Source organism: Ursus maritimus, unplaced genomic scaffold (genome assembly GCF_017311325.1).
Source record: "Ursus maritimus isolate PB19 unplaced genomic scaffold, ASM1731132v1 scaffold_14, whole genome shotgun sequence".
NCBI classification, from domain to species: Eukaryota; Metazoa; Chordata; class Mammalia; order Carnivora; family Ursidae; genus Ursus; species Ursus maritimus.
In genome coordinates this window covers 52,400,402-52,426,608 of record NW_024423786.1, presented here as the reverse complement: position 1 = coordinate 52,426,608, position 26,207 = coordinate 52,400,402, and the positions used below count along the sequence as shown (strand labels likewise).

Genomic DNA, 26,207 nt, shown 5'->3' with positions numbered 1-26,207 from the left:
CCCCCCCCCCCGCTCCTCTGAAGCCCTCAGTTTGTTTCCCAGAGTCCATATCTCTCATGGTTCATTCCCCCTTCTGTTTACCCCCCCTTCATTCTTCCCTTCCTTCTCCTACGGATCTCCCTGCTATTTCTTATGTTCCATAAATGAGTGAAACCATATGATAATTGTCTTTCTCTGCTTGACTTATTTCACTTAGCATAATCTCCTCCAGTCCTGTCCATGTTGCTGCAAATGTTGGGTAATCGTTCTTTCTGATGGCTGAGTAATATTCCATTGTATATATGGACCACATCTTCTTAATCCAGTCATCTGTTGAAGGGCATCTCGGTTCCTTCCACAATTTGGCTATTGTGGACAATGCTGCTATGAACATTGGGGTGCATATGGCCCTTCTCTTCACTACATCTGTATCTTTGGGGTAAATACCCAGTAGTGCAATTGCTGGATCAAAGGGTAGCTCAATTTTTAACTTTTTAAGGGACCTCCACACTGTTTTCCAGAGTGGCTGTACCAACTTGCATTCCCACCAACAGTGTAAGAGGGATCCCCTTTCTCCACATCCTCTCCAACGTTTGTTGTTTCCTGCCTTGTCAATTTTTGCCATTCTAGTAAGGTGGCATCTCAATGTGGTTTCGATTTGAATTTCCCTGATGCCTAACGATTTTGAACATTTTTTCATGTGTCTGTCTGCCATTTGTATGTCTTCATTGGAAAAGTGTCTGTTCATATCTTCTGCCCATTTATTGATTTGATGATTTGTTTCTCATGTATTGAGTTTGAGAAGTTCTTTGTAGATCTTGGATACCAGTCTTTTATCTGTAGTGTCATTTGTAAATATCTTCTCCCATTCCATGAGCTGCCTCTTAGTTTTATTTTTACTATTTCCTTGGCTGTGCAGAAGCTTTTTATCTTGATGAAGTCCCACAAGTTCATTTTTTCTTTTGTTTCTCTTGCCTTTGGAGATGTGTCATGAAAGAAGTTGCTATGGCCGATGTCAAAGAGGTTATAGCCTATGTTCTCCTCTATGATTTTGATGGATTCCTGTCTCACATTGAGATCTTTCATCCATTTGGAGTTTATCTTTGTGTATGGTGTGAGAGAGTGGTCAAGTGTCATTCTTTTGCATGTAGCTGTCCAATTTTCCCAGCACCGTTTATTGAAGAGACTGTCTTTTTTCCACTGGATGTTTTTTCCTGCTTTGTCAAAGATTAGTTGCCCATAGAGCCGAAGGTCCATTTCTGGGTTCTCTATTCTGTTCCATTGGTCTATGTGTCTGTTTTTGTGCCAGTACCATGCTGACTTTGTGATCACAGCTTTGGAGTATAGCTTGAAATCAGGCAACGTGATGGCCCCAGCTTTGTTTTAAAAATGAAATCAGTTCTATCTCATCTGGGAGACATGGTGTTGGAAAGTCCAAAATAAACCAAGGGTGTGATATAATTTCCTGAGAAACTGAGGTACCCCTGAGCTGTATTGAGGAGATAACTTCAGAATCAGCCCCTCAAATGGCCCCCAAGGCTCTGGACAGGCCTGACTTATCAAACTGGTCCAAATAAAACTGGTCACAGTTTAAGAAGGCACCATTCCGGGACCACCATGTGAGATGAGTGATAGTCCTTATGTGTTTTTGAAGTGCTTCTTAATTGCTGTAACAAGGCATCATACCAAGCACATTCCAATGGAAACGTTTTCTGGATTTTAGAACTTTGCCAAAATTAGAAATGATTCTGTCTTCTTCAAATGGGTTGTTTGCTGTGTAAATAATTACCCCAGAACTTGGAAACTTAAAGCAATATGAATTTATTATCTCACTCTGTTTTTGTGGGTCAGGAATCTGGGAGTGGCTTAGTTGGGTGGCTCTGGCTCAAGGTTTCTCAATATTTGGTGTCAAGAGGTTGGCTGGGGCTTGTCACCAGCAGGCTTCACTGAGGCTAAAGGGTTTGTTTTCAAGGTGGTTCCCCCATGTAGCTGTTGGCAAGAGGCTTCTGTTCTTGCCACTGGGGCTCTCCGAGAGCTGCTTCAGTGTTCTCATGGAATGGCAGCTGGCTTCCATGAGTGCTCCAAGCGAGACTGCACCAAAGGAAGTGGATTTAGACTTGACATTTTGAAGGGCGTGCCAAAGAATTGATGGGCATATTTTAAATCACTACAGGGAGAGTTGGAGATGAATACTCTGGGTTCAAGTCCCAGCTCCCTTCCCACTCACTAGTTAGGCAAATTACCCAGCCTTCTGAGCTGAGCTCAGCCCAGATGCTGAGGTTCTGCTACTGGTAATAGCAACGTGCCTTGTTGGTGTGTGGGATAAATAAGTCCATGTGTGTAAAGCCCTTGAAATAGTGCCTGACATCAGCAAATGGTGCTGGGAAAATTGGATATCTGCATGCCAAAGAGCAAAGTGGACCCTTACACCATACACAACATGAACAAGATGAATCAAAGACAGAAATGTAAGACCTAAAACTATAAAATTCCTAGAAGAAAACATAGTGGAAAAGCTTCATTAAATTGACATGGCAAGAGTTTCTCAGTTATGATACCAAAAGAACAGGCAACAAAAGTAGAAATAAACAAACGGATAACATCAAACTAAAAACTTCTGTGCATCGAAGGACATAGTCAATGGAGTGAAAAGGTAACCCATGGAATGGGAGAAAGTACCCTACGGGATTAGTACCTAGACTACATAAAGAATGTCTACAATTCAACAACAGCTACAAAATATGATGTACTGTATGGTGACTAACGTATCATAATAATTAAGGAAGAGAGAGAGAGAGAAAGGGTCTGAATATACGTTTCTCAAAAGATGATATACAGATGGTGAAGAAGCACATGTAATGATGCTGAAAATCACTAACCATTAGGTAAATGTAAGTCAAAACCACAATGACATATCACCTCACATCCATTAGTATGGCTACTATAAAAACAAAACAAAATAGGGTGAGGATGGAGAGAAATTGGAATCACTGTGCACTGTTGGTAGGAACATAAAATGATGCAGCCACTGTAGAAAGCAGTATGGTCGTTCCTCAAAACCTTGAACCTAGTATAACAATATGAAATAATATCAAATAGTATTTAGCTTTAAAAAGAAATAAGCACTGGGTGTTATATGTAAGTGATGAATGACTCAATTCTATATCTGAGACCAATTTTACCATATATGTTAAATAACTAGAATTTAAATAAAAACTTGAAAAATAAAGAAATACAATTTTGATATATGCTACAACATGGATGAACCTCGAGGACATTATGCTAAGTGAAATATGCCAGACACAGAAAGACAAACACTGTAATCTTCCATTTTGTATGAGGTCCCCAGAGTAGTCAGGTTCATAGAAACAGAAAGTCGAAGCGTGTTTGCCAGGAGCTGTGGGGAGAGAAATAAGGAGTTGTTTTTTAATGGGCAGTGTTTCAGTTTTACGAAATGAAAAAGCTCTGGATGTGTCACCTGGGTGGCTCAGTTGGTTAAGCGTCTGCCTTCAGCTCAAGTCATGATTTCAGGGTTCTGGAATCGAGTCCCACATCAGGCTCCTTGCTCAGTGGGGAGGCTGCTTCTCCCTCTGCTTGTGTGCTCTCTCTCTCTCTCTCTCTCTCTCTTTCTCTCTGACAACTGTTTTAAAAAGTTCTGGAGTTGGGTTGCACAACAATGTGGATATACTTAACCCTACAGTGCTGTCCACTCAAAAATGGTTAGGATGGGAAATTTTATATTATGCAATTTTGACCATAATAAAAGCTTTATTAAAAAGTCCGACACATAGTAAGCATTCCCAAGCATTAGATACCATTACTTTCTAGGCTCAACCATTGTTAATTTTTTTTAAATGCAATTGCATGGGAATTTCAGGACACAAGAGGTGGTGAACACTCAGAGTATTTTTTACTTCCTTTTTTTTCCCATCAGTGATATTGCTAAGCAATATTTAGACACCATTTCCCCTTTTCCCGCTATTGGCTGAACACAGGATATATATTTTTTTTCTTACAAACACCCTTAGACCTGGATTAAGGAAAGAAAAAACTTTTGTCTCCATCATATAATTAGACTTTGGGCATGACTGAGTGACTGTGTGAAAGCATTCTGGCCCCGTTTATACCTGCCTCCCACTGGGGCCCATTATAGTTAAGCTGTTCACTTGTAGCAGCTTCAATGGGCAAGTCCTTCTATGCTTCAAATCAGAGAACAGTGAAACAACACTTTTGTGCATGTACTGTATTTTGGGGTGTGAGCATTACTTAGGTTCTCTGTCTCTATCCCCCAACACATGCATCTGGGACAGTAACAGAACCTACACCATAAGCCTATGTGGATGTCAATCGAGTTATTCCGTGCCGAGTCTACAGCTTGGTGCCTGCATATGGAGATATCCATCAGTGCTATCGGTGTCTGTGATGAGGACAATTGCAAGGGAGAAAAGAAGTACTAGTTCAAAATTCAACAGATATATTCTCTTCTCCCAGAAATCACATTGCCTGGACATCAAAAATGATCTCCTTTATCCTTCCTCTTCTCATTTACCTTACAAATGAGAGAAACAGTCAAGTAGGATGGTTAATATTTATGGCTCTGAAGTCAGAACTCCAGGACTGGAATCCCATCTCCTTGATTATCACCAGGGTCCAATTGTCAGTTTCCTCCTGAGTAAAAGGAGTATAGGAATATCTACCTCACAAGGGTTTTGGAAGGGGTAAATGAGGTAATAGATGCAAAATGCCTAGTGTATTTTGGAATATGAGCAACAATCAATAAATGTTAGTTGTTCTATGACTGGACTAAGACAATGTGGTTATTCTCCAGGTGAAGAGAGAAAATGAGCAGTCCATCTGTGTCTACTGGCAAGGGTCGTCTTGGTCTAATGAAGGCTGTCAAGTCATTTCCTCAGATGAAAATCAAACCCTTTGCAGTTGCAACCACCTCTCCAGCTTTGCCATCCTCATGGCATCCACCAAACTAAAGGTAACCTCTACTTCTGTAAGTAAACTTACCTCCATTGAATGGAACATTATCGAGTTCCATTAAAAAGAGGATTGATTGCATTCCGACATTGAATGGAGAGAGGTTTTAGAGCAAGCCCTCTATTCATGAAAGGCTGTTGACATTTTCAGTGGAAATCACTAGAATGTTGACCTGGGAGTGCAAGCCATTTAGTGCTTCTCACAGTTTTCTGTTCCACAGGACCACGGGGGCAGGGTGCTTATTTATAATGCAGATTCTTGGCTCCATCCTCAAGAGATTTAGATTCTGAAAAACCTGGAGTGGAGGTCAGGGATCTGCATTTTACAAGGGGATTCATACCCTAGACAAATATTTGTCGCATCTAGGACTGTCAGGCAGATTCTAAGTGTGTGGAAAGTACCCACTGCCTCTGCGAATGGGAACATAGTAAGTAATGGACCTCAAAATAAGTGAATTGTATTGTAGGTTACAAACTTCTTTCTCTGATATGGGCAAGTGACAGCAGGAATGGCTCTGTGCTCCCTCAACACAGAGGGAAAGAATGTCAAACATCTCCTGAATAACTCCTTACCTTTACATTGATCATACATTGAACTGATAATACTTGGAAGCTATTAGGTTGAAGAAAATAAACTAGTAAATTGTTCTCACATTTCTTTTTACATTTTTAATGGGGCTACTAGAATATGTAAAATTCCCTCATAGGATGTATCTTTTTTTGAAAAAAACACTTTTTTGAGATATCCTTGACATGTAAAAATTGTATATTTAAGGTGAACAACTCGGTATTTTTGTGTATGTGTATGCATTGTGACAAGATCTTCGCAGTCAAGCTACAGACCTTACCCATCACCTCTGCATGGGTGTCGTGTCATGTGTACATGTGATGAGAAAGTTTGAGATCTACTCTCTTAGCAAATTTCAAGTATCCAATACAGCATTGTTAACTGTTGCCACCACACTGCACATTAGATCCCCAGAACTCACTCAGCTTGCATAACTGAAGCTTGGTGACCCTTGGCCACATCGCCTCATTTTCATCACCTCCCAGCCCCTGGCAACCAACATTCTATTCTCTGCTTCTGTGACTTTGACTCTTTTAGATTCTGCATATATGTGAGATCATGCAGTATTGGTCTTCCTGTGTCTGGCTTGTTTCCCTCAGCCTGAAGTTCTCAGGGTTCATCCACGTTGTCACAAATGGCAGGATTTCCTTCTTTTTTAAGGCTGAGTAACATTCCATTGTGTATATACACCTCAGTGTCTTCCTCATCCATCCATCGATGGATATCTACGTTGCTTCCATGTCTTGGCTATTGTGAATGATGCTCCTATGATATTTCTATGGGACCACGCCGGTCTGGCGGTTTCAGTTTTCCAACAGCCCTGTGTAGAAAATGCTCTTCATGCCTCCATTACTTTGCCAGGGGTGCGATGACAGTGTTCCATAGACTGGGTGGCTTAAACTACAAAAACTTATTTTATCATAGATCCAGAATCTAGAAGTCCAAGTTCAAGGTGTTGACAGAATTGTTTTTTTCTGAGACCGCTCTCCTTGGCGGCAGATGGACTCCATCTCCCTGTGTCCTCACTACCTGTCTGTTTCTAAATTTCTAATAAGGACACCAAGCCTATTGGATCAGGGCCCACCCTAACGACGTCATGTAGCTCACTTAACCCTGTCTCTAAATACAGTCATATTTTGAGGTCCCCATATTTTAGGCCTTCCACATATTAATTTGTGGGCGGGGGACACAACCAGCCTGTAATACTGCCTCCATTTTAAATATGGGGACACCGGATCTCAGAGAGTTAAAGTCATTTGTCTGAGGGACAGACCTGAGACACCCATCAGGCACATAACAACGTAACTGGAAACTGTAACGGATTCCTTCTTTCGTGGCTCATAGGTGGATCCTGTGCTGACCATGATCACATATGTGGGGTTGAGCCTCTCTCTGCTGTGCCTCCTCCTGGCAGCCCTCACCTTCCTCCTGTGCCGACCCATCCAGAACACCAGCACCTCCCTCCACCTGCAGCTCTCCATCTGCCTCTTCCTGGCCCACCTGCTCTTCCTCACGGGCATTGACCGGACAGAGCCCAAGGTAGGAGAAATAGCTGAGACTCACTTTTCTGTGAACATTTCCAGTGGCTTTGCCACTACGCTCCCAAAGCCCAAGTAAGGGTAGCTGGATGTAGGAAGAGGGAAGGAAGGTCTAACAATCTGGGTGGACAGTTCAACCCCCATTGCCAACAGTTGCCCTTTTTGTGCTGTCAGTAGTGGGTCTTGAGGAATGAGGGTTAGAAGGGAGTTCCCTGGCTATGAAATGGTGAAAATTAGGGCGCTTGGGTAGCTCAGTGAGTTAAACGTCCGACTCTTGGTTTTGGCTCAGGACATGATCTCAGCGTCATGAGATTGAGCCCTGCTTTGCCCCACACTCAGAGGGGAGTCTGCCTCCCCTCTCCTACTTCCTCTGCCCCTCTCATCCCTCTCTCAGATAAATAAATAAATATCGTTTAAAAAGAAATGGTGAAAATCACATATCTAGTCAAACTAATTTATTTCAACTTGGCAGACCTAAAGTTTGCCTGATATCATATAATAGGCTTTGTGACGTTTTAGTTAAGAACCTGACTGCCCTTCACTTAATCCAGGGCACACAGCTCCAGAGCAGCACCTTCTCGCAGAACTTCCTGTTAGGATGAAAATATTCTACATACGAACTCTTCAATATGGGAGCGAATGGCCACATGTGGCTATTAAGCACTTGACTCTGGCTAGTGTAGCTGAGGAACTGACTCTTAAATTTTGTTTAATCCTAATGAATTTTAATGTAAATAGCCCCATGAGTGTCTCCACAAAGTAGACCGTGCAGATCTGTAGCTATCAAGCTTATTCGGCAGATGAGGAAGGACACTGAAGTGTTTATTTTGTGATTATCTGTGATCATACAGCTCATCTGAAGCCATTGGGTCATCTTTCGGCACTTTGCTAAATGAAAACTTTATTTTTTTTAAATATTTTATTTATTTATTCAACAGAGATAGAGACAGCCAGCGAGAGAGGGAACACAAGCAGGGGGAGCGGGAGAGGAAGAAGCAGGCTCATAGAGGAGGAGCCTGATGTGGGGCTCGATCCCATACCCCCAGGATCACGCCCTGAGCCGAAGGCAGATGCTTAACCGCTGTGCCACCCAGGCGCCCCTAAATGAAAACTTTAAACGGAGGATACTCATCTCTCTCGGGTAGTGTTATATGCACGCGCAAGATGACTCTAAAGGTCACAAAGTTGTTTCCCAGACCTAACTGTCAGCAGTTGTTTTTTGTTGAGTCTGCTTGGCTGGTTTTTAATTTAAAAAGAGTTGCCAGCCTCTGGGTACTTACCTCGAAGAATTGAAAGCAAGTTCTGAAAGAGACATTTGCACGCCCATGTTCACAGTAGCACTGTTCACAATAGCCAAAGGTAGAAACAGCCTAAGTGTCTTGACAGATGGTGGGTAAACCAAGCGCGGTATGTACATAGGATGGAATATGATTCCGCCTTAAAAAGGAAGGACATAGTGACACCTGCTACAACATGGATGGACCTCGGGGACATTGTGCTTAATGAAATAAGCCAGTCACAAAAGGACACATCTTGTCTGATTCCACTCATAGAAGGTCCCTAGAAGAATCACGCACATCCACAGAGACAGAGAGTAGATGGTGGGAACCAGGGGTGGGGGAGGGGGTGGGAAGTCAGTGTTTCATGGGGACAGATTTCAGTTCTGCAAAATGAAAAGAGTTCTGCAGACGGATGGTGGGCATGGCTGCACAACACTGTGAATGTACTTAACACTTACAGGCATCGACTAGACCAAGAACCATGCACTCATAAATGGTAAGACCGTAACTTCTGTGTTATGTACTGTATATTTTCCCACAATTTTTTTTGAAAGCTGTCCACATTTAAAAACTGAGAGATTTTACACAACAATCCAGATTTCCAGGTGTGTGCGTGTGTGTATACGTTTTAAAGAAAGGAAACACTGGCAATATTGGGCCCACATTCTTGAATGGAAACCATTGCTGGAGCTGAAAGCAACCGCTACTTTTCAGAAGGGTCAGGTGGCACAGTTCCAACCCCTGCCTATTCCCTAACGCTCGCCTGCTTGACAGATACATGCTGCCTGCCTGGCCCTCTATAAGTATTTGAGTTTGCCACCATGAGCCGACCCAGAGAAGTATGGGAACTCAATCCAAGCATCTTGCTCTGCACAACTGTGTTCCGTTTACCTTGCATCCCCTTTGCTCCAAGGAATGGTGGACATCGTTCTCCATGCACCGTCAGATTCTCCCTACTCTTGTCTCCCTTCCAGGTGCTGTGCTCCATCATCGCAGGGCTGCTGCACTACCTCTACCTGGCCTCCTTCACCTGGATGCTCCTTGAAGGGCTTCATCTCTTCCTAACTGTCAAGAACCTCAAGGTGGCCAACTACATCAGTACCAGGAAGTTCAAGAGGAGGTTCATGTATCCACTTGGCTATGGGATCCCGGCTGTGATTGTAGCTGTGTCTGCAGGCGTCGGACACAGCAATTATGGAACACAAACTCAGTAAGCACGGTGTCTTTGTCACGAAGAAGTAATAATATATGTATAAACTCCTACTACCTGCACTGTTGTAGGCTCTGTGGGCACCCTGGGAAACAAAGCAGACAATAAGCAAATAGACAGGCAATATAATGTTAGGCTTTGATAGCTACCACCACAGAAATCAAAGTCGAGAAATGGGAATATATGTGAGATGATATTTTAAATAGTGTGGTCAGGGGGACCACGAAGAGGTAAACCTCCTATGTTATATGTCATTTTAATTTTAAAAGGTCTTACTGTGTTAATTTCCTATTGCTGGGGGTGCCTGGGTGGCTCAGTTGTTAAGCATCTGCCTTCGGCTCAGGGCATGATCCCGGCGTTCTGGGATCGAGCCCTGCATCGGCCTCCTCCGCTGGGAGGCTGCTTCTTCCTCCCCACTCCCCCTGCTTGTGTTCCCTCTCTCGCTGGCTGTCTCTCTCTCTGCCAAATAAATAAATGAGATATTTTTTAAAAAATTTCCTATTGCTGTTCTAACAAATTAGCTGTTCTAACAATTAGCTCAAACTTGGTGGCTTAAAACAATGCAATTTTATTATCTTAGAGCTCTGTAGGTCGGAAGTCCAACATGGGTCTCCCTGAGCTAAAATCAAGCTATTGGCAAGTACATTCCTTCTTGGCTCTAGGGGGGTTTCCAGCCTTAAGGGGCCACCCATATTCCTCAGCTTATGTCCCCCTTCCTCTGTCTTCAGACCTGGCAACATTGCACCTTTAAATCCTTCTGCCTCCCTTCTGCCTCTCCTTTCCACTTCTAAGAACGCTTGTGATTACATGGGATCCATTCGAGTAACCCAGGATAACCTCCGCATTCCAAGATCCTTACACTCAGTTATATCTGCAGAGCCCCTTTTGCCTTGTAAAGTAGCAATTCACAAATCCTGAGCGTGAGGACTTGGGCATCTTTGGAGTGGAGAGAGGCTCACTTTATTCTATCACACCTACAAACTGATCTTTCAACATTTGTTCTAACTTGCAAAATTAAATTTAGTAAAAATGGGCAATCGTGGGCTTAGCGTAGAGATGATTTTTGGAAAAGAAACAATGTACAAAAGGGTGTCCTTCGAACTAAGCAGTAAACAACTTACTTTTGAAATACAACTTGAGGAAAGAGTACTGTCCTTGATGGATGAAAATCGGAGTTGAAACTAAGTATTTTTGTTACTAACAGCCAAATATGTGTTTATCGTGTTATTGGTCTATTGCAGTGGTTCTCAGTTAGGGGTGATTTTGTCCCCCACAAGGGACATTCAGCAGTGTCTGGAGACCTCTTTGGGCGTCACAATGAGGGAGATGGGTGGCCAGAGATGCTGCTAAATGCTTTGTGATGCACAGACCAACCCTGCCGTGAAGACCCATGAGTCCCGATGTCAGTAGCGCCAACGCAGAGGGACTCTGATCTATTCAAAGCCACTGCTCTGAGTTTGTTATTGAATTCTGATAGTGGAAGGATGTGGCGGCATTCAGTGGGTGCTCGATGCTTAACTGAATGGTCTGGGCCACTATACTCAGAATATAAGTCTTCCATGAATGTTCATCATTGTTAATTTTTTCTCCGTGTTATGGTAATGTCATTGTTATATTATTATTTCCCCCTGACCCAATTCTTGTGCCCGTTTCTCTCCCTATGTTTCAGTTTCGGGAAANNTCTTTTAATGCATCTTCTTCTTTTTATGAAGATCTGGAAAGTTGTTTACTCTGTTTTTCAGCTGCTGGCTCAGCTTCCATGGAAAATTCATTTGGAGCTTCATGGGACCTGTTTTTGTTATTGTTTTGGTGGGTTTATAATATTTGTCGTTACTTTGAATATAGAAAATACCATGCTTCCGAGGGGAGGGGGGTGGGGGAATGGGATAGGCTGGTGATGGGTAGTAAGGAGGGCACGTATTGCATGGTGCACTGGGTGTTATACGCAACTAATGAATCATCGAACTTTACATCAAAAACCAGGGATGTACTGTATGGTGACTAACATAATATAATTTAAAAAATTATTATAATAAAAAAATAAAAAGAGAAAGAGCGAAAAAAAAGAAAAAAAGAAAATACCGTGTTTAGCTGATATGACAAAGGGATATTTGGATAAAGACTTATTTAAAATTTCCTTAGAGTCTTTGGACTTAGAGCAGAACATACCAAGAGATTAGGGACCCTTTTCTTTGTGGAAAGAGTCACATCTGAGCTGAAATTAAGATATCACGTGTTACTTTATTGGCGTCACTGATGATTTGGCTTTCTAAAAAAGGTGTGGCCAAGGTCGATTAGCTTTTAAAACTTATACTAAAAATATTTAACATGAGCTGTATCCTCTTAGTAAAATTGTACGTGTACAATGCAGTATTGTCAACCATAGGCATGATGGGATCATACAAGAACTCCAGAGTGTAATCAGCTTACATGACTGGAACACTATACTTCCTGAATCATAACTCCTTATAACCCTTCTCTGCCCCCAGACCCTGACACCACCATCCTACTCTCTGCTTCTATGAGTTTGACTATTTTGGATACCCATGGAAGTGAAACCATGCTGTATTGGTCCTTCTGTGACTGGCTTATTTCACTCAGCATAATGTGCCAAAGGTTCATCCATGTGGTCACATATTGTAAGGTTTCCTTCTTTTTTAGGGCTGAGCAATATTTCACTGTGTCTGTCCATCTATTTATACAACTAGCTATCTCTAGCACATCTTCTTTACCCATTCTGTTAATGGACACTTGGGTCGTTTATACATCTTGGCTATTGTGAAGAGTGCTGCAAAGAATATGGGAGTGTGGGTATTTCTTCAAGATTTAGATTTCAATTCTTTTTTTTTTATTTAAATTCAATTAGCCAACATATAGTACATTATTAGTTTCAGATGTAGTGTTCAATAATTTATCAGTTGCGTATAACACCCAGTGCTCATCACATCACAACTTCTTTAGGATAAATACCCGGAAGTGGGATTGCTGGATCATAAGTCAGTTATATTTTTAATATTTTGACAAAGCTCCATACTGTTGCCCACAGCAGCTGCACCAATTCACATTCCCACCAACAGCGCATAAGGGTTCCAATTTCTCCACGTGTTCACCAACACTTGCTGTCTTTTTCATTTTCAAATACCTTAAATTTCACAAGATGTTGCAAAAATAGTTCAGAGAGTCCCAGGTAACCTTCACTCAGCTTTTACCAAAGATAGCATGTTACATAATCATAGTAAAATGCCGAAACCAGGAAAATTATTTCACTTCTGAATTGACAGAATGTATTTTGCAAACAGAATGTGATCATCAATCTTGAGGGTTTTTTAATGGTTGTGTAAAACATTTAGTACATGATTTTAAAATTTTGTTATGAAAAAGGCATGCCAATGTGGAGAAAAAACAAACCTTGGAAAAGATAAGCACCAAAATGGAAATAGTGCTTTTCTCTGTGTGTGAGTTTATTCTCTGGAATTTCAGATAAGTTCTGTTTGTTTTTCTTCATTTTCCTAATTTTGGATAATGACCATATATTGCTTCTCTAATCAGAAAAAAAATGGAAGTTAATTTTTTTTTAAAAATGAAGGCATATGCAACTGATGAATCATTGAACACTACATCAAAAACTAATGATGTACTATATGTTGGCTAACTGAACGTAATCATAAAAAAAAAATCAAGGTGTATATCCAGTGAGTTTCAGAAATCCTAAACATATTTTATAAGTTTCAAGAATAGATTCCTATGCCATTTCCTAGTTAATTATAAATACTGGGTATTAGCCTACTTTAAACTCTGCCCTTCATGTCACTTCCACAGATCAACTTGTCAATTTATCTGACAACCCTGTGCATTTTAAAAGGCCAGCTTAGCTCCCTCAATAAGGAAGTATCCCGGGTGCATAACACAAGGTAGGTGGGCACAGAGCCAGAACATGTGAAAGAGGGTTTTGGTTTGTTTTGTTTTGTTTCCCCTCCAGAATATTTCACTGTGTAAAGTGAGGCCAGTGATTCTAAACTGGGGCCAATTTTCTGGAGACATTTTTGGTTGTCACAACGTGGGGTGTGGGGTGAAGAGGGGAAGGCTGCTACTGGCATCTAGATGTTAGAGGCCAGGGATGTCGTTAAACATCCTACAATGCCCAGGACAGCCCCACCACAAAGATGATCCAGCCCAAATGTCAGCAGTGGTGAGGCTGAGAAACCCTGAGTTAGGGGAATAATGGCTTTGCAGTTTTCCCCATTTTTATAATTTTGGGTAACTTATATGGTCCAGGTGAAAAGTAAAGCTTATCCAGAATATGAACCTCTAAGGATGTATTTCTACAAGAAGTCATTTTCAGTGCTTAATATTGTGAACTACAGGTTATAATTAATAGTATTGTATTAACTTATTGTTTCATGCAAGTGTTATTTAGGTAAGTAGTAAAAACACTAGGTCAGGAGACAGCTGCCATTGAAAAGATAATTTGTTATACTCAGAGACCCCAAGAGGAAGGGCATGCTGTGCCACGCGAGGGGGGATGTTCTGGGGAAAACCGGAATTGGCTAGTAGGCAAAGGGACGGGGAAATTGCAGGCAAGTGCCTTTATTGTGGTGTCTGTGGGAAGGAAGTGAAGCAGCGTAAACAGGTTTAGGATCGGCTAGTTTGAAAAATTCCAGTAAAAGACTCCTTTTTTTAAACTTATTTTATTTAAATTCAGTTAGTTAACATATACCATAACATTAGTTTCTAATGTAGAGTTCAGTTATTCATCCATTGCATATAACACTCAGTGCTCATTACATCAAGTGCTCTCCTTAATGCCCATCACCCAATTAACCCATCCCCTCCCGCCTCCCCTCCAGCAACCCTCTGTTTGTTTCCTAGAGTTAGGAGTCTCTTATGGTTTGTCTCCCTCTCTGATTTCATCTTATTTTCTTTTCCCATACCTTCCCCTATGATCCTGTTTTGTTTCTTAAATTCCACATATGGGTGAAACCATATGATAGTCATCTTTCTGTGATTGACTTATTTCGCTCAGCATAATACCCTCCAATTCCACCATGTCGATCTTTTCTGATGGCTGAATATTCCATTGTATAGATATATCACATCTTCTTTATCCATTCATCTGTTGATGGACATCTTGCTTCTTGCCATAGTTTGGCTATTGTGGACAAACCTGCTATAAACATTGGGGTGCCGGTGCCCCTTCCAATCACTTTTGTGTCCTTTGGGTCAATACCTAGTATGGCAATGGCTGCGTCATAGGGTAGCTCTATTTTTAACTTCTTGAGTAACCACCATACTGTTTTCCAAAGTGGCTGTACCAGCCTGCATTCCCACCAACAGTGTAAGTGGGTTCCCCCTTCTCCACATCCTCGCCAACATTTGTTGTTTCCTGTCTTGTTAATTTTAGTCATTCTGACTGGTGTGAGGTGGTATCTCATTGTAGTTTTCATTTGTATTTCCCTGATGCCAAGTGATGTGCAGCATTTTTTCATGTGTCTGTTGGCCATTTGTACGTCTTCTTTAGAGAAGTGTCTGCTCATGTCTTCTGCCCATTTCTTGACTGGATTCTTTGTTTTTTGGGGTTGAGTTTGATAGGTACTTTATAGATCTTGGATACCAGCCCTTTATCTGGTAAGACATTTGCAAATATCTTCTCCCATTCTGTAGGTTGTCTGTTGGTTTTGTTGACTGTTTCCTTTGTCGTGTAGAAGCTTTTATCTTGATGAAGTCCCAATAGTTCATTTTTGCTTTTGTTTCCCTTGCCTTTGGAGAGGTGTCTAACAAGAAATTACTGTGGCCAAGGTCAAAGAGGTTGCTGCCTATGTTCCCTTCTAGGATTTTGATGGATTCCTGTCTCATATTTAGGTCTTTCATCCACTTTGAGTCTATTTTTGTGTATGGTTTAAGAAAATGGTCCCGTTTCATTCTTCTGCATGTGGCTGTCCAATTTTCCCAACACCATTTGTTGAAGAGACTGTCCTTTTTCCAATGGATATTCTTTCCTGATTTGTCAAAGATCAGTTGACCATAGAGTTGCGAGTCCATTTCTGGGTTCTCTATTCTATTCCATTGGTCTATGTGTTTATTTCTGTGCCAGTACCATCCTGTCTTGATGATCACAGCTTTGTAATAGAACTTAAAGCCCAGAATTGTGATGCCCCCAGCTTTGGTTTTCTTTTTCAACATTCCTCTGGCTATGTAGGGTCTTTTCTGGTTCCATATAAATTTTAGAGACTCTTAACTATAGAAAACAAACTGAGGGTTGCAGAGGGGAGGTGGTTGAGGGGATAGGGTAACTGAGTGACGGGCATTAAGGAGAGCACTTGATGTAATGAGCACTGGGTGTTAAATGCAACTGATGAATCACTGAACTCTAACTCTGAAACTAATAATACACTATAAGTTAATTAATTGAACTTAAATAAAATAAATTTTTTTAAAAAGAAAAGAAAAAATTCCAGTGGGCTCCTGGACATAGGGACTGTCCCCAGTTGTCTGGTACCTAGCCCTGGGATGATTAAGGCAGGTAGACAGTGGCCTGGAATGTGAGAGCCCCATAAAGGAGGTGATTGAGGGCATGGGCTTTGGATTGTTTGGTTTGCATTTGAAGGGCATGCTCTAAGAATTGGCTAACCCCAGGATGTTCAGGTCCTCCAGGATCAGCAAGGTTCCAGTTATCACAACAACAGAATACAGAAAATAAAAAACATAGTTAATACATTAATAGTATATAATTACAATAAATGCCATTATGTTAATATTATGAATACTGGGACATATGCTATTTCATTATACCAAACATAAATATATACTTTTTGTATATATGTAATGTATTACTTTCTATCAACAATTATGGATATTTAACACTTCACAATATATTATACTAGCATTACATACAAGTCAATCTCTATAACACTCCTGCCAGGGATAATCATGTTGAACAGGCTGATATTCTCAGTAGTCCCAAGCCCCGTGGCCAGAGTAAAATCATCCCAGTATGTGAGAGAAAGCATTGCCATGAACCATGGAGCTGAGATGAATAACATCGTTCTGCATCTTGGTTTTGGCAGGATGCTGACGCTCAAAGCCATTGCTCACCTTTTCATTTTGGGCTGTTCTTGGGGCCTTGGCTTCTTTCTGGTGGAAGGAGTCCTGGACCCCATCAGGTCGGTGGTGGCCTATTCCTTCAGCATAATCAATGTCCTACAGGGAATCTACATCTACTTGGTCTACTGTCTTCTCAATCACAAGGTAAACCAGTCTGCCCTCCACACATTCCACTGCCTCTTGGTGTCTCATGTGTTACCACTACTTTCTGTCTCTTGGGCTTCTCCATTGCTTGGGTGATGGTTGTGTATGTGTGGGGGTGGGGTGGGGAGGCTCTTTCTCCCACATCTTAACATTTGTCCCAAGGACCACCTTTCCAGGATTTGTCTCTCTCACTTCCAGTCATTTGAACCTGTACTGAATGAAGTAGCAGAAACTGGATAGAGCCATACAAGGTCCACAATGAGACCTTGAGAATCTGACAATGAGAAGAAAACACACACACACACACACACACACACACACACAAATGGGGAAAACATAGTAAATGCTGAGAAAGCCTTGCTTAGGACTTTATCTAGGAAAAATCCCTATGCTATGAAAACAAATCTAGGTTGTTACATTTGAAAACTGAATTTGTAATTGTAAATGTGGGCTCATTCTCAGAATGAAAAAAAGAATCAAATGTTGACTTGGAGGGACATTATTTTATGCATTATGGCATGGGAGCTATGATACAATAATTTTTATGTGATGCTCAACTTTTGTAAACTGCAGTTTCACACAAATAGTTTGGGATTTATTAATTTTACAAGGATCTCTGAAACTATTGATATTTTTTTTTTATTTGAGCTGTTTTTATTATTTCTATAACTTTTTTCTTTCTTACCAAAAGGAAACCAAAGTTTGGGGAATTTAAGTAATTTGCCTAATATATCACAGATAGACGTAAAACTTGTTTTAGAACCCAAGTCTATTCTTTTATTTTTTAATTTTGTATTATGTTAGTCACCATACAGTACATCATTAGTTTTTGATGTAGTGTTCCATGATTCATTGTTTGCGTATAACGCGCAGTGCTCCATGCAATACGTGCCCTTCTTAATACCCATCACAGGGCTAGCCCATCCCCCCACCCCCCTCCCCTCTGAAACCCTCAGTTTGTTGAAACTTTTGATATTCTAATCCTTTTCTTGGGTGTGTCTACCTTGTCATGATTCTTTTTTTTTTATGTTTTTTTTATTATATTATGTTAGTCACCATACAGTACATCCCCGGTTTCCGATGTAAGGCTCAATGATTCATTAGTTGCGTATAACACCCAGTGCACCATGCAATACGTTCCCTCCTTACTACCCATCACCAGTCCATCCCACTCCCCCACCCTCCTCCCTTCTGAAGCCCTCAGCCTTCCTCTCACAGTCCATAGTCTCTCATGTTTCATTCCCCCCTCTGATTACCCCCCCTTTCTTTATCCCTTTCTTCCCCTACTGATCTTCCTAGTTCTTATGTTCCATAGATGAGAGAAATCATATGATAATTGTCTTTCTCTGCTTGACTTATTTCATGATTCTGTTTAGAGTTCCACCTTTTAAATTATCTCGTCTAATTTGCCAGATTTTTATTTGTCCATAGTAAGGGTTGATAAACTTTTCTTCAAGTGTCAGGAAATATGTTTGGCTTTGCAGGCTACAAGATTTCGGTTGCAGCTATTTACCCATGCTTTAGTAGCATGAAAGTGCCCATAGGCAATATGTCAATGACGGTATGGCTGCACGCCAATAAAACTTTATTTACAAAAACAAGTAGGGGGTGTAGTTGCTGACCCTTGGTCTCTTGTGTTTTGAAAATTCTCCAACATCACGTCATTGATTTCATGAGCTTGTACATTTTTACAAGATTTTCAATTTCACTTTGCAATCATTTGCACTGGGACTTACTGATTGGATGTTTTACTATCTGGTAGAATTATGGGCGTGGAGAAGTACAATAAGCACTACATGTAATGCATTTAGAAAGTTTTTATTTTTAAGTCATCTCTACACCCACTGTGGGGCTCAAACTTAACAGCCCTGAGACCAAGAGCTTCACACTCCATAGACTGAGCCAGCCAGGCATCCCATGTGTAATGCAATTAATGCTCAATCGTTAAATGTATATGGTGGCTAGTCAACAAAATGAAGTAAATTTTTCTCAATCATTTCGTTGCAATTTAAATTTCAAATTGGCAAAGAAGAAGTCAGACTCTCCCTCTTTGCAGATGACATGATACTTTATGTGGAAAACCCAAAAGACCCCACTTAGTAGAACTCATACAGCAATTCAGCAACATGGCAGGTTATAAAATCAATGCACAGAAATCAGTTGCATTTCTATACACTAACAATGTGACTGAAGAAAGGGAAATTAAGGAATCGATCCCATTTACAATTGCACCAAAAACCGTAAGATACCTAGGCATAAACCTAACCAAAAGCGTAAAGGATCTGTACTCCAGAAACTACAGAACACTTATGAAAGAAATTGAGGAAGCCACAAAGAGATGGAAAAATATTCCATGCTCATGGATTGGAAGAACAAATATTGTTAAAATGTCTATGCTTCCCAGAGCCATCTACATATTCAATGCAATCCCTATCAAAATACCATTGACATTTTTCACAGAGTTGGAACAAACAATCCTAAAATTTGTATGTTATTTGCCCCTTCCTCCTTATGGAGAGAAGTATGTAGTCACACTTAAACAGACATGTGATGTCAAAACAGTCTTCTTTCCTAGGTGACAATGTTTGCATATTTTTATATTAACTTTTCGTTTTCCGAGAAGCAGTATGGCTTCACAGAATTTCACAGACTTGGCAGAGTTGCAAATATCTCTAGTATGTTCCCTCTCCATGCTCCAGCTTTCCAGGGAGCTCCTTGAAGCCTGCTCCTTTGTTCTTTCCAATACCATCTTGATATTTTGAAAGTGTCCCTGTTCCTTGAACACTACAGGTTCCAGACCCACCTAAAATTACTCTTCTTTAAGACATGGCATTGGCCACTCCCAAAGGAGCCTGGGGTATCACATGAGTCCGTGTGTCATCTGGCTGTCACCAGATGATACTGAGATTGGGATATTTGGTTCATGCTGACATTTATGACTCCAACAAGACTAAATCCTTTCATGATTTAGCACTCTCTCCCATGAAACATTTAGCCTACTTCCTCTTTAGTAAACATGCTTAAGCATCCTGCAAGACCTACCAAGTCTGGATACCTGTACGATTAGTTTTCTCCCGAGGTTTTCTGGCAGTGTTTCCTGTTTCTGGGGGCCGAGGGCTCAGCAGTCTGGGCTTCAGTTGTGAAGCTCAAGAGTCCAGAGGCATTTGAGCCATTTTTCTCTCCTAATAGTGCACAGCTCTAAGACTTGTATGACTTACATGTGAAAGACCATTTTCAAAAACCATGGTAGTCCAAAATTTTTGTGATGTGCAATTTTACCAGATTTTAAAACAATGAGTGTCTCTATACACAGTTGCATTTCTGGAAAGTTTTCCTAAGAAGATAATGGGAACAGTGAATAAATGATTAGGAGGGGGGAAGTGATAGGATTCGTTATAGGTGTTCATTATAGGTACCAAAAAACCCCTGCTGGACACAAGTTAAAAGTCCACTAACAAGAAGTTGGTTCATAAAATAGGATATAGCATGCACTGGGAAAGTACATGGCCATTAAAAATGATAATGTGAAAATCCACATTTATCGGTATGAAAAAGGAAAAAGTAAAATTTGTCTATAAAGGAGTATTAATATGATCCCATTTCTGCAAAAAAAAAATATATATATATATATAGTGTATGTCATGTGTGAGTACACACACGGAAGTCCTTAAGAATATACATTAAGTAAGGAGGGCACGTATTGCATGGTGCACTGGTGTTATACGCAACTAATGAATCATCGAGCCTTACATCGGAAACCGGGGATGTACTCTATGGTGACTAACATAATGTAATAAAAAATCATTAAAAAAAAAAAAGAAAGAAACCAGGGATGTACTGTATGGTGACTAACATAATAAAAAAACATTAAAATAAAAAATTTTTAAAAAGCATAAAACTCATAGAAAAAAAAGAATATACATTAAGATGTTAATTTTCTTCTGTTTCCTTTTACTTCTATATCAATTTATTTATATACCTATATACCTTTATATCTACAAATTTGAATTCTTTACAATGTATTATTATATATTTTTAAATACCATAAAAATACTTTAAATTTTCATGCCTTACCAAACTATAATTGTGTCTTCTTCTTTGTATGATCCTTCTGTGTGTTTCACAAAATCAGTCTAGGGACAAAACTAACCCCTAGTGACATGCTGGATGAGGGGCAAAGCCAACATTTGGCAATTAGGGACATCTGACTGGGAACCAAACCTGAGTGCTCTGCTTGTTAGGGAATATTGTGGGAGACTTACATCACCAGTGCTCTCATAGTAAGGAGAACCCTCATATTTCTCTTCATTATTTGCATTGCATGCTCATGAGGTCTCATTTAGAATAACAGCCATTTAGATATATTCTTTTATTTTTTTATTTAAATTCAATTAGCCAACATTAGATATAATCCTTTAATGCACCGTTTTAAATTATTTTCATGTTATAAACTTCAAATTAGTCTCAAGTTTTCTCACCTGAAGAATGATTTATAAATATGATTTTTGATACATAAATGTAATATACATATACGATCCATAAAATATGATTCAAAATTAGCTAAAACTTCATGAAATTTCCAACGTTACAATAAAGATACAAAATCATAGTTAACATCATTAATATCCACCTATTATCACTTAGTCAATCAACACATGGATGCCTATTTGGAACGGTATGTGCAGCATTCTTCCTCAAAAGAGATAGGAACTGCAACGAACATTGGTTTACAAGTATCTATCTGGGTCCCTATGTTCAAATCTTTCAGATGTAGCTAGGAGTGGAATTGCTGGGTCATGTGGTATTTCTGTTTGCATGTTAGAGGAACCACAGTGGTTTTCCACAATGGCAGCACCATTTTCCATTCCCACCAGCAATGACAGAGGTTCCAAATTCTCCACATCCTCACCAACACTAGTTATCATTGTAAAAACTCATACGGCCATCCTAGTAGGTATGAAGTGGTATCCCATACATCAGACTACTATTCAGCCATAAAAAGGAATGAAGTTCTGATACATTCTATAGCAAGGATGAATCTTGAAAACATTACGCTAAGTGAAATGAGACAAAGATAATGGGCAAATATTGTGTGATTCCACTTATATGAAATATCTACAATAGGTAAATTCATAGGGACAGAATATAGATTAGAGGTTACCAAGGGCTGGGGAGTGGGGGTGGGAATGTACTGCTTAATGGTTATAGGGGTAATGAGAAAGTTTTGGAAATGGATGGTAGTGATGGTCGTACAATGTCATGAATATAATTAATGCCACCGAATTTTTTTTTGTAATTTTTATTTTGTTATATTAGTCACCATACAGTACATCCCCAGTTTTTGATGCAATGGAACATTGCCACCAAATTTTAGACCCAAAAAAAATGGCTACAATGGCAAATTTATGTTATATATGTTATATATATATATCCTTTAATGCACTGTTTTAAATTATTTTCATGTTATAAACTTCAAATTAGTCTCAAGTTTTCTCACCTGAAGAATGATTTATAAATATGATTTTTGATACATAAATGTAATATACATATACGATCCATAAATATGATTCAAAATTAGTTAAAACTTCATGAAATTTTAAATTTTAAATATGCTCCATCACAACGAAAATTGTTTTAAAAAATGAGTTAATGGGGCACCTGGGTGGCACAGCAGTTAAGCGTCTGCCTTCGGCTCAGGGCGTGATCCCGGCGTTATGGGATCGAGCCCCACATCAGGCTCTTCCACTATGAGCCTGCTTCTTCCTCTCCCACTCCCCCTGCTTGTGTTCCCTCTCTCACTGGCTGTCTCTATCTCTGTCGAATAAATAAATAAATAAAAACTTTAAAAAAAATAAAAAATAAAAAATGAGTTAATGATATAAATGCAATTCACAGAACATTAATGGGAGGGTGGCTATGGCCAATGACTGAGGTTGCAGGTCACTTGGAAAACTGGCAGGGGAGGGGAGGCAGGAACTCACGCCTTCCAGAGCCTGTTTCACGGCGCTCATCTCTTGTTCGTACTCTCTGAAATCATGCCCATTTCTGTGTGCTTGCACACTCAGGTACAAGAAGAATACAGAACCTGGTTCAAGAAGATGAGGAAAATAACAGAAACTGACAATGATGACTTGTTTGGCTCAGCCACACAAACCAAAATGGTAGGATTTCCTTTGGTCCCATTTCATGCTTTTCCCCATGTCTGACCCCTCATGATTTCATCTAATGTGAGAACCCTGATCCTTGCTTTTCAAAGAGAGAGCAGTCTTCACAAATGAATACCATCAGCCAAGGGTGGAATATTTTTAGAATTATTTGTACAAAACTCTACCTGCATATTTCACATTACTGGGAGCTTCTTTGGGGGCAGAAATGTGGTATTTTTCTCTTGTCCCAAGGACCTAGAGCTGGTCCGGTTCACAAAAGCAGATACTCCAGGGCCATACGCCACAGAAACATGAAGGGAAATTTTTTTTAATTTTATTTATTTATTTATTTGACAGAGAGAGAGACAGCCAGTGAGAGAGGGAACACAAGCAGGGGGAGTGGGAGAGGGAGAAGCAGCCTCCTAGCAGAGGAGCCTGATATGGGGCTCGATCCCAGAATGCTGGAATCACGCCCTGAGCTGAAGGCAGACGCTTAGCGACTGCGCCATCCAGGCGCCCCTGAAGGGAAATTTTCTTAATTAAGTAAAATTTCTTCACAAGTTTAGAATGGTTACTAACTGTAAAGTTTTCTTAAAAGGAGAAGAGAATGGGTCTTAAGACAGCAGCAGTAGAAGGGACATAACAGAGATACCGTTTGCTTCTCCTCAATATTTCATTATGAAAAAGTTCAGACATAGAAAAGTTTTTAATAATTTTACAATGAATATCCATCTTTGCACTACCTACAGTCTACAACGAACATTTTCATACAGTAACTTTATCTCCTATCTGCCCATCTATTCATCCCCAATCACTGCGTTACCCTTCCTTGTTTTTTATGATCACATTTTAATCATTCAGTCTGTAGCTTTCAGAAAGCCAAACCTGTTGCTTTGTTCTTTGAGGCGAACCATCCAAGAACACATAAATCAATCAGCAATTTTCTTTTGCTCTATTATAGCCACGTGCTGTGCTGAATCCTGGGGAGTCAAAGGTTCCCTGAAGATTAAAATCTCCAAATGAAATGAGTGAACACTAATAAAGCATTTAGAATAATGCTGGCAGATAGCAAGAGCCATATCAGTATTTGTGTGAGGAAAGCATGAATGAATAGTGCAATGCCCACAGTGGATGTCATGGGCATTGAATGTGTGTACTCCCTTCAATATCCCCATCCATGGCTTTATCTCAGAAAGCTGGGGACACTCGGATGTCTGAAACCCATGGTTCAACGTTTGTTTCTACGTGATGTACAGGTTTTCCTTTTGTCCCAAAGTCCTTCAAAGCTAATTCAGGCATTTCTTCCTCTTTGCTACTTCAGACCTTGAAAAAGGTTCCGGGGGAATTGAACGAGTAGCTTGATGGAAAGCTGTGAACCAGAGGCTCAGAATTAACGCATCATTTATGTACATAAACTATAACAATAACCTGGGAATGGTGTGGTTTGGTGGAAAAAGCAGAACATAGGGGAGGCGGGATATGGAGAAAGGGAGAAATAGAGCACGAGGACCTTCAGTAGGGAGTGAGAAACGAAGGGATCTCATCAATGACTAGAAGCTGTTAAAGGTGGACCCATTCTAGTTTCAGCTCAGCAGCCTTCTCTTTATCCAACCGTGAGCAGGTGTTTTCACCTCTGTGGTCCTCAGCTCCTTCTGTCCACTGAGGATGCTGAAACCATGTGATCTTTCAACAAATAGGCACTGACAACCTACTCTGTGCCAGTCACTGTCTAAACATTGAGAACATGATGGTGAAGAATAGAGCTGTTCCTGCCTTCAGAGAATTCAGTCAGTGAAAAGATGGAAACCACAGCACGCCACGCAGGCAATGACTCATGGGGTTCTCATTCTAGCAGATTACTTGAAACCTCCAGTCGATAATCTTTTGATCTAATTGCTTATATGGCTCTTCGATTTTAATGTGGAAAGTACCTACTAACCTGTTCTTCTATGTATAATTGACACATGATTAATGTGTTCTCTTTCCCTTCTGCCAATTTCCCAAACGGAGGTGGAAAAGACGGTGGGCTTTCCTGGGAAAAGCAACAACGTATCTTCATAGCATAACATAACCCATGCTCCAGACTCCTCACCTGACTTTCTTGAGAGTGAAAAGGAAGAACAAGAATAAAGCCACTTATTAAAAATGTGTTTTGGTAATTCTTCCATCATACCCTGGACGTATGAATGGAAATTATGTTTTTAGGGAGCTTCCTTCAAAATCTTGATTCCTACTCTCATACTTGGTACATAGATACCCAGTTTGCTGTGGAAGCAAACTGTTTTCTCTCCCTCTCTTTCGCTCTCTCTCTTCCTCCCTCTCTCCCTCCCTTCCTTTCTTTCCTCCTTCCTTCTTCCTCCCTCCTTTTTTCATTTTATATTGAGGCATGACACTCTCTACACCGATTCTCCCACTATGCTTGCCTTGTTTACATGAGTCTCATCTCTTCGGTGTATTTCCATATTCTGCATATCGTTTTATACTAAATGGCCTGATCGTTTGAGAGAAGCATGGGTCTTTGATGCTGGAGACTCAAGAGGAAGATACAGGGCAGAGAATTTAAAGAAAGCACTGGCTAGCTGGAGCATATAAAGTTTGTGCTGATTTGCAGTTTTTGAATAACTGAGGAATATTTAATTCTGATAGTATTGCTACTCCTCACAACTGGTTGCTCTTATTGTTCTTCCATTTTATTCACATGATATGAGAATTTGAAATTATCTACAGTATAAAATTTACATATCTGTGGCATGTAATTAAGGTAATTAAAATTATTTTTTTCCATTATTTGAAACAATGCAGGTTTTTAAACATTTATAACGGGAACTGAATAACTTATTTTTCTCTAGCAGCAAAAATTTGGGTGCCAATTTCTCATGTAGTCTAGATTGGGTGTATTCTGTCTTCATGTTCTCAGCTCTAGCCACAGTCTAAATTTGTGTTCTATGATCAAAGCGTCAAGGAACTGAAAAGCTTAGTACCGGTTTTGGAAAATCATCTTGTAAGTTATCATCATGGTCAGAGTGACTACATTGGTAATGATAAAGTTTGTCATGATGTCTGTGGGGGGTTCCAAGCAGAATTGATGGGAGTCACTCACTCACTCACTCATTACTGAAAGAAACACTCAATTTGTTATGTCCCCCTGTTTCCCCACATACAATGTTGAGGAGGATGGAAGAAGATATAATAAAAACGTGCCAAACTGTAAAAATCGGCATATTATTTCAACATTCCTACAGATATGGATCACTTT

General features: G+C 40.2%; 2 protein-coding genes across 2 annotated transcripts in view; both read left to right on the top strand.

The window, feature by feature from the left end:
- LOC121102438 (adhesion G protein-coupled receptor E3-like) overlaps nt 1-2,458 on the top strand; it is a 63,210-nt gene extending 60,752 nt beyond the window's left edge. Inside the window, exon 8 of the mRNA XM_040628289.1 lies at nt 2,351-2,458. Coding sequence (XP_040484223.1) covers nt 2,351-2,458 — 108 coding nt within the window. The remainder of the gene's footprint in view (nt 1-2,350) is intronic.
- A 2,319-nt stretch (nt 2,459-4,777) lies between these two features.
- Nucleotides 4,778-25,984, top strand: LOC103681876 (putative adhesion G protein-coupled receptor E4P). Its single transcript, XM_040629451.1, has 8 exons — nt 4,778-4,966; nt 6,877-7,071; nt 9,325-9,560; nt 11,303-11,369; nt 13,380-13,471; nt 16,625-16,805; nt 22,871-22,966; nt 24,962-25,984. The coding sequence occupies exons 1-8, from the start codon at nt 4,946-4,948 to the stop codon at nt 25,010-25,012; spliced, it is 939 nt and encodes a 312-aa protein (XP_040485385.1). The 5' UTR covers nt 4,778-4,945; the 3' UTR covers nt 25,013-25,984.
- The last annotated feature ends 223 nt before the right edge of the window (nt 25,985-26,207 follow it).